The 13,441-nt window shown below is 45.0% G+C and overlaps 1 protein-coding gene, 1 non-coding gene and 2 gene segments (V, D, J or C); all 4 read right to left on the reverse strand.

Annotated features, from left to right (window-relative positions):
* LOC122203331 overlaps positions 1 to 13,441 on the reverse strand; it is an 803,799-nt gene that overhangs the window by 674,199 nt on the left and 116,159 nt on the right.
* LOC122203328 (immunoglobulin lambda-1 light chain-like) overlaps positions 1 to 13,441 on the reverse strand; it is an 814,466-nt gene that overhangs the window by 650,991 nt on the left and 150,034 nt on the right. The gene's annotated exons all lie outside the window — the stretch shown is intronic.
* LOC122203341 lies at positions 2,957 to 3,580 on the reverse strand. The segment is given in 2 exon segments: positions 2,957 to 3,363; positions 3,475 to 3,580. Coding segments are annotated over 2 exon segments (438 nt in total).
* Positions 8,987 to 9,090, reverse strand: LOC122204290. Its single transcript, XR_006195591.1, has one exon. It is a non-coding gene; the product is annotated as a U6 spliceosomal RNA (small nuclear RNA).

Below are 13,441 nucleotides of genomic sequence, written 5' to 3' on the forward strand. Positions count from 1 at the left end.
GTGTTTCATACATTTTTATATATACACATATTATGTATATGTGTGTATATATATGATACAAATCCCAGGAGATAGATCCTAGTTGTATTGTCATGAACAGTGGAGAGATGCATTAGATAAACCACTGGGGAAAATAATTGTGTGAATATTTACATATGAGTAGAACCTTGTGTGACACAGAGAAGACCTAGAGAAGGATCTGGTGTGAGTAATTATAAAACATTGCACACTGAGAAAGGAGGGCTTAGAGCACCAGGAACTTCTGGGTCATGGGACTGAGCTCTGTCGGGTAGTAAGGTCTGTCTGGAAAATACCTGTTCGGGTATTTTCCTGCTGGCCTGCCTCACAGCCCAGTCCTCTCAGTGCCAATGTGAACAGGCCACCGCTGACCCCTGTCCTGGTCACCAGCTGCTCTGACAACGCACAGCATCCCTAGAGGACACTCTGACCTTTGCAGATGGATATTTGAGCTTTCAGTATTCAGGGAAGGAGCATGAGTAGATCCTCTTCCGGGTGCTTGGGATGGAGACATTAATTTTCTTCAGGTCACTAACAACGTCCAGGCTGGTCAACATAGGGCTTATTTTACAATGTTTATGTTCCTGGACATATTAGTGTTCTCTGACATTGGGTTTGCTTGCTGCGAGGGCCTGGCATCACTACCAGTCTCCGATCTAAATTTGTTTTAATGTTTATTTTTTTTTAGAGAGAGAGGACAGAGAGAAAGAAAAAAGAGAGACATAGAGAGAGAGAGAGAGCAGGGAGGTACAGAGAGAGAGCGGGAGACGCAGAATCAAAAGCAAGCTCCAGGCTCTGATTCTGTGGCACAGAGCCCAAGGCAGGGCTTCGGCTCACGAACCACGAGATCATGACCTGAGCCAAAGTCTGAAGTTTAACCGACTGAGTCATCCAGGCACCCCTACCAGTCTCCAATTGAAACCAATTTCAAGGCCTCATATTTCCCAGGTTCACTCCTGGTTCATATGTGATAAAAAGTCCATGGGGGTTATCCTTGAACTTTGAATACTTTTTGCTGTTGTTGCTGTATTGTGAGAGTCTCCTGTTATCCCACCACCTCCATGGTACAGGCTCTGGGGCATCTGAAGTCTCTGTTTGTCAAAAGACTACCTGTTCTCCGCAGAGAAGTATCCACTGTACTTAATTCCCAATCTGGGTTTTGACCAGGCCTTTATACTTAGTCTGGAATTTATTTTCTTCTCTGGTATACTTATGACCCGTTTGCCTCTCTATTGGTCCGGTTTTGTAAGGGTTCTCAGGATGAACATTGATATAAACCATTATACAGTACAAGGGAATCTATCTTCTTAGAAATTTGTTCTCTGCTCATCCATCAAGGGAATTCAGGAAAGGGAATCCCACTCACATTCAACCCTATTATCTTTATTTGGTAAATGTTCCATGGGTTAACAGTGAAAAGACAACAAAATGTCTAGATTTTTTCCGGTAATACCAGGGTTCTCTGGACAAGGTAGGATGGGTTCATAGGCTTTTTTCTCTAAAAGAGTGACATTCCTTTCAGAATCATTGCAGGCCGAGTGAGAGGAAAAACAAAGACAGAGAAAGCCTAGAACACATGCAGTTACACTCTACTGGTCTCACCCTGGCAATTACATCGGCAACAGTCTCATTTCCAAATAGAGTCTCATCCTGAAATATGGGAGTTTTTAGAACTTTTAATCACATGAATTGTTGGAGACACAGTTCAACGCGTAACAATTAATATCCACAGTTTATTCAGATTTTCTTAGTTTTTCCCTAATGTCCTTTTTCTGTAGTAAGATCCAGTTTAAGATTCCTTGCGACATGGAGTTGTGAATTGTCCTTAAGGTTCTCTTACTGTGACACTTCTTCAGACTGTCCCTCTTGTTGGTGCCTTTGTGCATACTTACTGAGTGGGGGTTATGCCTGACGTCATTCAAGCCAAGGGTTTACACCTGTGCCATGAAATCTCTGCACGGGAATGTGTCTCATCTGATTCCATATATTTATACCATCAGTTAACAATATGGACGGCAGACATATGTGTAGACACTGAGTTACAACCCAATCCTTTTATGTTCCTGTGGTTGAAATCTTTCTAGTTTTGCCTCATGGGGGCCCTTTAAGTTGGCTCGTGAGCTCCTAGACAAACCCTATCCTTGTGTGTGTGCTCATACGGGTATGCGTGGTGGTTGTGCGCTGATTTGCTTGCGTTTGTTTGGGAGACAATGCCAGACAATGACAGAGTGTCATTGAAGGGCCATTAGTATCATATAGAATAATTCTGTGGCTCAGAATGTTTTCCTCTGTTCACACGACTAATTCTTTTTCAGCGTTTAGCACCCCCACGACCTACAGATGTTTGCAGAATTTTGCTTCTTCCAATGTTTGATATAATTATTAAATTATTTTTAAAAGTGGCCCCTCCTGGGTGTCCTCTTAGTTAGTTCCTGGTTTGGGTGATTATTTTAAACCTAGAATAAATATCCATGTGCCATGTTTAGGGTGCTTTCAGGCTTTTGTGATTAGGAATCAGTTGTTATAAACATTGAAGTGCAGGGTTTTTCCTATGGACAAAGGTTTTGGAACTTATCTTCATAATTTTACAATTTTAAATTGGCATTTTTTCACAAATAATAGATAAGAAGAAAAGACTAGCCACTGCCATGGAGATAATAGTACCAGATGCAAATAAGGCTGACTTATTCTTCAGTGACCACATGGGTAGAGTTCAGAGAAAAAATAAAAATGCGTCATTTATTTTTATATCAGAAGGAAAAATTGATATGATATGGCCTAGAAGTAAAATACCTCAGCTGATAAAACAAGAGATTTGTCTTCCATCAAGAGTCTGTGTCGGAAAGGTTTTCTGAGAGTGACTTTGAGGACAGAAAGGACAGGAGGAACCTCACTCACGGGAGGTGCCTTTGCATGGACCTGTGCCCAAGTCATCACCACAGAATGAGCGGAATCACAGGCTAAGCTCAGGAGGCAACTGTTGATGTGTTTCCCTCTTTACAGATGAGTAACTAGGTTTTTGTCTCACTTCCCCACAGGCCTGGACCACTGTGTAAGCACTGCCACTGCTGTACCACGATGAGCAGTAATAATCAGCCTCGTCCTCGGCCTGGAGCCCAGTGATGGTCAGAGTGCCTGTGCTGCCAGACTTGGAGCCGGAGAATCGATCTGGGACCCCTGAGGGTCGGTTGCTATTATCATAGATGATGGTTTTGGGGGCCATTCCTGGGATTTGTTGGTACCAACCCACGTAACTACCAACTCCAGTGCAGGAGATAGTGACCCTCTGGCCCAGGGCCCCAGACACTGAGGATGGTTGAGTCAGCCCCGACTGAGCCCAAATCCCTGGAAAGAGAAACAACAGAGAGGATATTCCTGGAGTCTAGAGACAAGAGGAGGAATCAGGCCCACACCTGTGCTTCCAGAACTCCTTCCCGTGTCCCCACATCAAGTCACCTGTGCAGTGAGCGAGGAGGGTGAGGAGGAGAGGTGACCAGGCCATGGTGGAGGTCAGCACCGATCCTCTGAACAGCCTTCTGTTGCCTCACAGCTGAGCAGAGCCTCCCTTCACCTCTCCCTTCACCTCTTGATCTCTTGAGAGGGGGAGGGCCCAACCATGCAAATGCGACCCCCCTGTTTTTTGACTCCTCACCGACTTCTTTAGGTGCCTCTGTCTGAGGATGTCAGGGGGATTGGCAGGGTAGGGGCAATTTCAGGGCAGGGGTGGGGAGGTCACAGATGTGAGGCCTGAGGAGAGGGCACAGGCAGTGGCAGGTGACAGTTCTCATCTCTGATCTACTGTGACCCCTCAGAAACAGGCCTTGAGTGCCCCTTAGTGTCCAGACACAGACATGCCATTGTATGACATGAGCAGAGCCCATCAGAGACCACTTCTGCCTCCCCACTGCTCTAGCCACTCTCCTCTAAGCGTTATACAAGGTCTCCCAACGTGGCCCCCCATCACCTCAGGGCAGACTCTCTGTTCTACTTAGACTCCTGGGGGTGAGCCTGTCCATGGCTCCCTTGACTGTTCATGGATCAGGACTGAGGAGTTGTCTCTACACACATTCCTCTAACAGTAAATGTGTACCAATAGGGGAAGGAGTTAACTGGATATGACAGCGGAGGCAGGGGTTCAGGCACTCATCCCAATGCAGGAAGCAGCAGAGAGCAGAGGGCAGCTCCCATGGGGAACTTTGGCAGATGGGACCTGACCCTGATGAGATTATTCTTTACATGTGCTTCTTACCCAGATGGAGTGTGTTGATTCACACTCTATCCCGGCATCTATGTCAATGTGCTCATTGTCAGACGTCTGAGTGATTCCAGTTTTCTCTCCCAAAGTGCATCAGGAAATATCAGTGAGATCCTAAGGATCCCATTTGGGGCATCTGCTCTAGGATTCATGTATATTCTTTCTGAATTCCTTCCCAAATCCATGGTAGCTCTGTTCTGTAGACCTTGCAAAGGACCATTTTCAGCCTATGTCTTCCCTGGTGGTCAAGAGGAACTTGAATGACTTTCTGGTCTTTTTATTCTATGGCATCAACCTATGTGTCTCTTGAGAACAATACCACGTTGGTTTTCATGACTACAGCTTTGTAATATAATTTGAAAGTACAAAAAATGGTGTCTCAAGGTTTGTTCCTTCTCAAGATTGCTTTGGCTATTTGGGGTCTTTTCTGGTTCTATACAAAATTTGTGTTTTTTTTATTATTTCTGTGCAAAACGTCATTGGATTTTTTATGGGGATTGCATTGAATTTATAGAGTGCTTTGGGTAGTGTGCACATTTTAGCATTATATTCATTGTGGAGATCCCAGGATTTAGGAAGTACCTGGAGGCTGTGTGTGAGGTGTAAGGGTTTGTCTAAGATGACCTCCATCTCTGTGCTTAAAAATGTGTATGATTATGATGATTCAAATGAAAGAAGAGTTACTAGTTTTGGCAATAAGGTAAAGAATGTGGATATGTGTATTTTTTCTTTATTATTCACTGATGTATTCTTTTTAATTCAAAAACCTTTCCTGGGCACCAGCTAAATACCGGTAGGCTGCAGACACTCAGTGCCTCAAGGACAAACAAAACTGTCAAGGTCGTGGAGCCTGTTGGGTTTTCATCTGACTCACTATGACAGACAAGGAGGAGATGTTTCGTGTGAGGTATTCAATGGGAAGCATTGAATATTTATAGGACTAGGGCACACGGTACTATGTTAACCGAGAGTCGATGACTAGAAGTGTGTGTGTGTATAACTGCATCTTATGTATTATTTATACGTAGTTTGTGTTATATATATATATATATATATATATATATATATATATATACATATATATGTATATATATATGTATATATGTATGTATATATGTATATATGTATACATATATATATGTGTGTGTATATATATATATATATATATATATATATATATGATACAAATCCCAGGAGATATATCCTAGATGTATTGTCATGAACAGTGCAGAGATGGATTAGATAAACCACTGGGGAAAATAATTGTGTGAATATTTACAGTAGGAGTAGAACCTTGTGTGACACAGAGAAGGACTAGAGAGGGATCTGGTGTCAGTAATTATAATACATTGCACACTGAGAAAGGAGCGCTTAGAGCACCAGGATCTTCTGGGTCATGGGATGAGCTCAGTCCTTACAATTCCCAAGCTTCTGCAGGTTCCCAAATGGGCAATCCCGTCTGGATGGGGGCCCCATCTGGTGTAGGTGACCCAGTCACCTCCAGTGTCTCTCCTCAGCGCTGGGGCTCCCTGGCTGCATCTAGGGATGACTGTGTTGTTGACCATCGTCTATGGGTGCTCTTGGGAAAAGGCAACGTGAGAGGCACATGCCCCTTGTTTCTAATTACAGTCTGTCCTTGAAGAATCCCATGTGCATTTTTGTTAACGGACCCTGCCCCATGAAATGTGAGGATGGGGGCAGGTGCAGAGGATTATGGGGACTGGCTTGCCTGGGTGGGAAGTGACCTGGCATGACAAAGAGATGGGATGTCTCCTCAGGCCTTCCTGATACAGCCTGTGGAGTGGTGAGCCTGCCCTCTGCCCTTCTTATCCCTCAGTGCAGGACACAACTTCCCTGAGGGGGTCCCTCACCTGACTTCCCAACAACACAACTATCTAAGTGGTGGGGGGGGGGGGCACAGAGTGATTCATGCTGAGGAAGCCACAGCTCTGAAGTAAGGACTGAGGTGTGGTGGTGCCTGCCACACAGGAGGTCGCACTTGGGGGATCAGAAGCCCCCGACCCTGTGTAGGGATGGGTGGGGTGCCAGGCAAGCTCAAGTCCAGAGGGTCCCTCTCTGCTCAACTCTAGTTCCTTCTCCCAGTCCTAAGTGAGTCTGAACTCTGAGACAGCAGGGGGCGCTGGACGTCTGTCCCTGTGCATGAGGGAGGTGCAGGGATGGCTGGGGGGTGTCTCAGCTGGGCACCCAGTCCTGGAACCCTGCCTTGTACCCTCTGCTCTATGCTCACCGGGGCCCACGATTGGCTCCCCAGCCCCCCCCCCCCCCAACTCAGTTGTCACCATATTCAGTGAGTAGGTTTCAGGACCCAGGAGGGGAGTGATTTGCATGAAGGATTCCTCTGTGCTCTCCAAAGTGGGGAGGGGATGAGAGAGGCTTTGTGCAGTTCTCTCACTGGTGGGCTCAGTCAGGGGCACAGCCTGGGCTGTCTCCACCTTGACCTGGACCCCTCTCCTCTTCACCCCCCTTGTTCTCCGCTTAGGTGACTGGCTGTGGAAAGCAAGGCGAGTGATTATGGACTGGCGTGTGCTGGGCTCCTTCTTCCCCTCTTTTGAAGAACAAGCTGGAGGCATTCCCTCAGGACCTGCCTGTCTGTGTCTCCACTGCTCTGTTGCAGGGTCCTGGGCACAGTGTGCCCCGACACAGGAGGCCTCCCTGTCAGGGTTTCAGGGGCACAAGGTGACCTTCACCTGTACGGGAATTAGCAACAGTGTTGGAGCAAATTATGTGGGCTGCTTCCAAGAGATTTCTCTCAGCGTTACCACAACTGTGGTGCTCAGAAGAAATGGGCCCTCGGGGATCTCAGCTCGGTTCTCTGGCTCCCACTCTGGGAACAAGGCCTCTAGGACCTTCTCAGCCTGCAGCCTGAGGATGAGCCATATTGTTAGTGCTCAACATGGGGCAGAAGCATCAGTTCTGACATACTGCTGCAGGCCCATGGGGACCTGAGACAGAAAGCTGTCTCTGTCACCCCCAGGACTGCCGGTGAGAAACAGACAGGGAGGCCTTGGAGACCCTGGAGGGTCTGAGGGTCTGACTCTGAGCACAGAGGAAATTTAAAGGGTCAGTGACAGTAGTTGCCTCTCGTTTGTTTTTTCTTCCTTTCCTGTCTCCCTTTCCTGTCTCCCTTTCTTTCTTTCTTTCTTTCTTTCTTCTTTCTTTCTTTCTTTCTTTCTTTCTTTTCTTCTCTCTCTTTCTCCCTCTATCTCTCTCCCTTTCCTCTTTCCTTCCTTCCTCCCTTCCTTTCTTCCTTGGATAAAGAGCTTTATTTGGATTAAATGAGAGCTGGTGAAAGAGAAGGGCCCAAGACTCCAGTGAGATTAGGTTCCAAAAGGGCAGGCAGAGCTTATCAACCCAATGGACTCCACCTCCCAGCAGCCTTCCAGGTAAGTAGGGTCAATAAAGGCCTGCTGGGAAATGTATTTGCCAGTAAATCACCAACGTTTGCCAACCATCACTACAATGGTAGAGTTTCTCTTTTCCATAATTAAATCTCCACAACACCTCCCATGACACCACAAATATTACAAAAAATGTTTTAAAAAATCGCATTTGACAGATCTTATACTTGTCTTGAGTAGTTAGCTCCGAAGTCTCATCATCTGCCAAAAATAGTTCTACTAAACTCATCGGCTGAAACGTCCATCCATGTAGTGAGAAGACAGTCTTTGCTGGCCCATGGTCATTCTAATCCAATTTTCCCAGCCAGTAGGGCTGCATAGCAGAGTAAGGCTCAGATTGGGGGGGAAGGGGGAAGGGACGGGGCTAATTTTCTCCAGTATAAGTTTGCATCTAAAGCTTGGTGGGAGAGCAGAACCAGAAAGGCTTGAGGGAAGGGTCCAGGCCCTGTACTCGGTCTGAAGAGAAGGAGGAGGAGGAGGAGGTGGAGGAGGAATGCTTACCATGCTTGTTGTATTTGTATATCTGTAAGAACTTTCTTCATTTTCTTCCATGTCTTCTTTTCCATCTGTTTTCCATGCCAGGTGCCAAGGGATTCACAGGAGGGATGCCAGGAGCAGGTGGTGGGTAGGGAGCAGGTAGGGACCTAGGGGTTGGCCTCCCGGATACCCTGGTTATGGTGCAGGATGGGGGTGCACTGGGGAGAAAGCTGGATTCCCCAGGGGAGCTGTTGCAGGAGATGGAGAGGGGCCTGGAGGGCAGGCAGGGTGGTCAGGTGGTGGATGGCAGGATGGGCACCTTCAGGGTACCTGACGTCAGTAGATCTGGATTTGGACCTGGCTGCTTGGCATTGGGATTCCACATGTTCAGGTGTTTCCTCCAGCCTTTACACACACCACCACCCGGGCTTGACTCACCCTGCCTCTCACCTCAAGTTCTTTTTCCTAAAAATAAAACAAATCTAGTGAGATAATTTGCATGTCACCGAGTTCACTCATTCAAGTATACAACCCAGCAGTCTGTAGTATATTTACGGAGTTGTGCAAACATCATCATGATCGAATCGACAACATTTCCATCACCTGCGGAAAAAGCGCTGACCCACTAACAGTCACGCCATTGCCCCTCTCTGCACTCACCCCTTTGTCACCACCGGTTCCTTCCTGTCTGCAGTGACTTCCCTCTTGCGCACATTTCACAGGTGCTGAATCACAGAACAGGTGCCACTGTAAGCACTTCACTCACTGGCATTAAGAATGTGTGCATTGTGGCGGGAACATCAACACCACCATCTGTAAATATATGGATTGCTTCACTTGGTTGCTTGTCACTCTTGTGCAGCGACCATGCCGATCTATCTGTATGGTTCCAGTTTTAATGGCATCGGCTGTCAAAACAGTAATCACTTACTTTTCCTTAGTGGTTTATACAATAATTAAGGATTTCATTCTTTTTCAATTTTTATCTTCCAATATCAATTCACCCCTTCCATGATTTATGTTATATATTTGTACATACTTCTTTTTGTTCAACAATTTAGCCAGTAGTTGCTGTATTCTGTTATGAAAAATAATACTGTGTGTTATGAGACTGTTTTTCTGGTTTTGGTGTCATGCATTTTTGCTTTACCCTTGGAGAGGATGCAGGCTGTGTCTCCTTTCCCTGGTTCCTATTCCCTCGTGCCTGGTGGATGCCAAATGTTCTTGCCCCTCATTTCCCTTGACTGAGGTGTTTCCAGAGTCCCTTCCTGACTTTCTCACCCTCTGTGCCCACAGCTCTGCAACTGAGACCTCCTGTCTCCCTCTTGCTCTTCCTGGATGCATGTCCCGTGGTCAAGGCTCAGGTCTCCCCACATGCCGGCCTGTGTCTTCACATTCAAGGGACTTTCTCCTCTCATGCTGGCTCAGGCCACTAGTCGCCTTCCCTTTCTGTCTCCTACAACTTTTTCTGGAACTCACTTTTCTTCCCACTGATGCTCCTGACTTGTAGTGTGAGCACGGGAGTGGTTTATACATCTCATGCTTTACGGAAGGTGTGAATTTTGTGTAGTTTCCTCTGTCTTCTTAATTGTTGGTGTGTTTTTAACAGCTGTCATGGGTATTTCCAATTTCTTTGTTGGATATTACTTGAGCACCAGAATTTTCCATATTTTTAATATAAAAAATAATAACAAAAGAATACCTCCTAAAATGGTTGATGCAGATGTAAAAAATAAATTATTTTATTTCATACTTTATCTAATATCTAACATTGACATAAAAGGAAAAGTTATCAGAGCTAAGTGCTATGACCAATACCTTCATATTTCTCTTCAACTTCTTACGAATACAAAAAGAATGTAACTAAAAACAGCAGTAAAGTGTAATAAGAAAGAATAAGGTTTTTATTTGAGAAATGAAATATGTTATATAAAAGGCTCAGGGCATTTAAATTTAAAAATATTTTACTGAAAAAAACAATTCAGTAAAATCATCAGAAGTATGTAAAATAAAACGTATTATTTTAATAAAATTTTAAATAAGAGTTTTACTTTTTTAAATCCCTCATTTTTTTTTTACTCATGTCTTTAATTATTTAAGCAATTACTGTTCACATTTGGACTTCTTTTAAGTTAATTCTTCTGTTCTCTTTTTTATGTGTACCATTTTTTTCTATATTCATTTAGTTTTTCGTAAGTTAAAAATAATGAAAATAGTCCTAATAAGATTACCAAAAAAAGTTAAAGTGCTGAATAAACATGTTGAGATGTGTGCAATTTGTATTTTAAAGGAAATTGTAAAATTCCCTGAAGTATATGAAAGCACATTTGAAAAAACTGGCGAATGTGTACTTTTGTCTTCAATAAGAAAACTAACCATCAACATGTTAACCTTTTTAGCTGGTGATCTCATTTCTATCTTCTATGTTTTACTTTGGAGTCTGGATAGAAGATACTTTCTAACTTCAAGGAAGTTGAGGGCAATCTGACCATGTATTGAAGACAGGGCAAGACATACCAATGAGTTACGGAGAGAATGTGGGAAGTGAAGGGTCATGGAGCGTCTGAACTAGGGACACCCTGGAGGGAGTTTCATAAATCCATAGTGGGAGCCGTCAGCATGGCGTGTGCACCTGCAGCCACAGTCAGCTGGCAGATTTAGGGGGAGAAGAAGCATCCTGGTGGATTCCATGGGCGTGGGGAGGGGGCTAGTGAGGTGAGGAGACTAATCCTTGGTGGGTGATGAGGGATGGAGTACGGGGATAATGGTGACCCATGACTTGATGTAAGTGAGGAGGGACAAGGGGTATAAGGAAGTGAAGAAATCAGCAGGGAAAGGGAAAGAGAAAATGCAGTTTCTTTCCTATTCCAAAAACCCTCCCACTCACCTTCACCCTGGACAGGAGGGGGTGCTATCTCTCCCCCCCTGCCTCCTGCCTGGTCACCTTGACACCTTGGTTGTCATAATTGTCACAAAAAATTGGTTGTGATAAAAGTTGATCTGTTAAAAACTAGATGACAGCAGGGCTCCCTCAGCCTCTCAGGAGGTGTGATTCTCTTCCAGAGACTTCCTGCAAACTTCAGAATATAGAATCATTTTTCTTATGCCCCAGAATCTGTTTCCCAAGAACTATCTGGACAGTAGATCCTCCAGAGAAACATTCTCCTCTTGTCACTTATGTTCTAGGCTTTAGCCTTTTCCACTGAAAGTCATCACAGTGGACACCTGGGGACACAGGGGACTGTGGGATGGCTGTGGTGTGGGGGCAGGAGGGCTCTCCTGGAACAAGGCCAATGACCAAGCATCCCAGGTTGAGTCTCTGTCCCCGTGGGCAGCACAGTCCCCAACCATCTCTGGGCTCCAATCTGCAGCTGATACTGTTTGGTACATTGATTCTGGGAAAGCAGTCTCAGTGCTGCTCTCACAAGGCCAAGGCCCGTAAGAATGTGACATATAATCTCCCTCTGCTCTCAGGGCTGGGCTGTCACTCCCTTAGTGACACCCTCAGGCAGGGAGGGGGAACGTTTACAGAGAACTTTTTTATTCCAACCCAGAGCTACAAGGCTTGTGACTTCAGGGACACAGTCCCCCTTATCTCCACCTCTCTACCACTCATATGTGAGTTCTTTGATGGGAACTTCCGGGTCCAGGTGACCTTGGTAATATCATCTTGTGCAAAGTGTCTGGTAATGTTTTTGACTTATTTTCTATTCGGGTTGTTTGTTTTCCTGTACCTTGTTTGTTTGAAAAGTTCATTGTATGGTTCCTTCCTTCCTTCCTTCTTTCCTTCCTTCCTTCCTTCCTTCCTCCCTCCCTCCCTCCCTCCCTCCCATCTATCCTTCCTCATTTCTTTCCTCCCTTCCTTCCTTCCTTCCTTTTTTCCTTCCTTCCTTCCTTTTTTCCTTCCTTCCTTCCTTCCTTCCTTCCTTCATTCCTTCCTTCCTTCCTCCCTCCCTCCCTTCTTCCCTACTTCCTTCCATCCTTTTTTCTTTCTTTCCTTTCTCATACACATTTATTTGTGCATTTATTTTGTACTGATCAACTGTACAGAAGTTTGACAATTGATCTGAAATAAATTCTGTTTCTGGTTTATTGGTTTTCACTATTAGATTTTATTTTTGTCATTACTCTGGAGAAATGGTACACATCTTCTCTTATAGTATAGACACTGAGTATCAGATTTTCCAGTCAGTCAGCTCATACTACATATGAGTCATGGGCCGGGTGCTCTCCATCTGCTACAATGCTCCTGAACCCTCTGTGATCTTCTCTCATAGTCATTGCCTTTGAAGTTGGCCAAATATGCCAATGCTTCTAATAACTTGGGGAAAAGGAAAGAAACTTTGCTCTGGAGCGACTACCAGCATTGGTAGAAAAAGTCCTTGTGAAGATTCCATCTGGAGGCCTGAGGAACACATGCCCTGAGCCCACACATGCCGGAAACCAGCTGCCAAACGGGAGATTTTGTTCAGATACAAGGGATTCAGGACAGAACCAAGGCGTTCAGGTCTCATTCTTCCCGTCTACTTGTCACCTCTACAGATATTCCACATAATCTGGCAGTGAGTTGGCTTCTGGCAGGTGCCTTGGGTGATTAACAATCTAGGATTATCTAAAAACAGACATTAAGCATGTAATGACCCAGACTGACTTATAAGTTCACCCATCATTACAGCTGGCGTGGGTTTCCCTTACAGATTCTTTTACATGTTACTGTTGTGCCAAATGTGTTGCAGCTGTTGTTTTGTGAGGGTCTCCTGATAGGTTCCCTCAATCCCAGGGGACAGGCCCTGGCCTCTAACATCGGTCTGTACATGAAAATACAATACTGGTGGGGAAAGTATTTTCTGCCCTTGCACCCTACTCTGGGTTTTAATGTACTTATTGGTATTTTCTTGGCAATTCGTAGTTTTCTTCTGATGCAGTGATGTATCTATTACCTTTCAGCCTATTTTAAAATTGCTCTGCACATTAGGACTGATATAAAAAGAACACTGTATATAAATAAAGTGTATCAATGGACCCTTGCCTTTATTACAGATTCTTCTTCCACTGCTGGATGAGGACCCCCATGGCCTGTTATCTCCAACAACCTGGGCCCCGATTCACTGTACTGGGAAATACCCTGCTTGCTTTTTTTCATTTCCTTAGACTCCCTGTTCCTCCTCACTTACTTTAAAATCACGGATCATCCTTATCATCATAATGTATTCTTTGTAACCACCGACATTAGTCTTGCCTGCCTCGCTAACAGCCCCCACAGAACCCACTA

Source organism: Panthera leo, chromosome D3 (genome assembly GCF_018350215.1).
Source record: "Panthera leo isolate Ple1 chromosome D3, P.leo_Ple1_pat1.1, whole genome shotgun sequence".
Taxonomy (NCBI): domain Eukaryota; kingdom Metazoa; phylum Chordata; class Mammalia; order Carnivora; family Felidae; genus Panthera; species Panthera leo.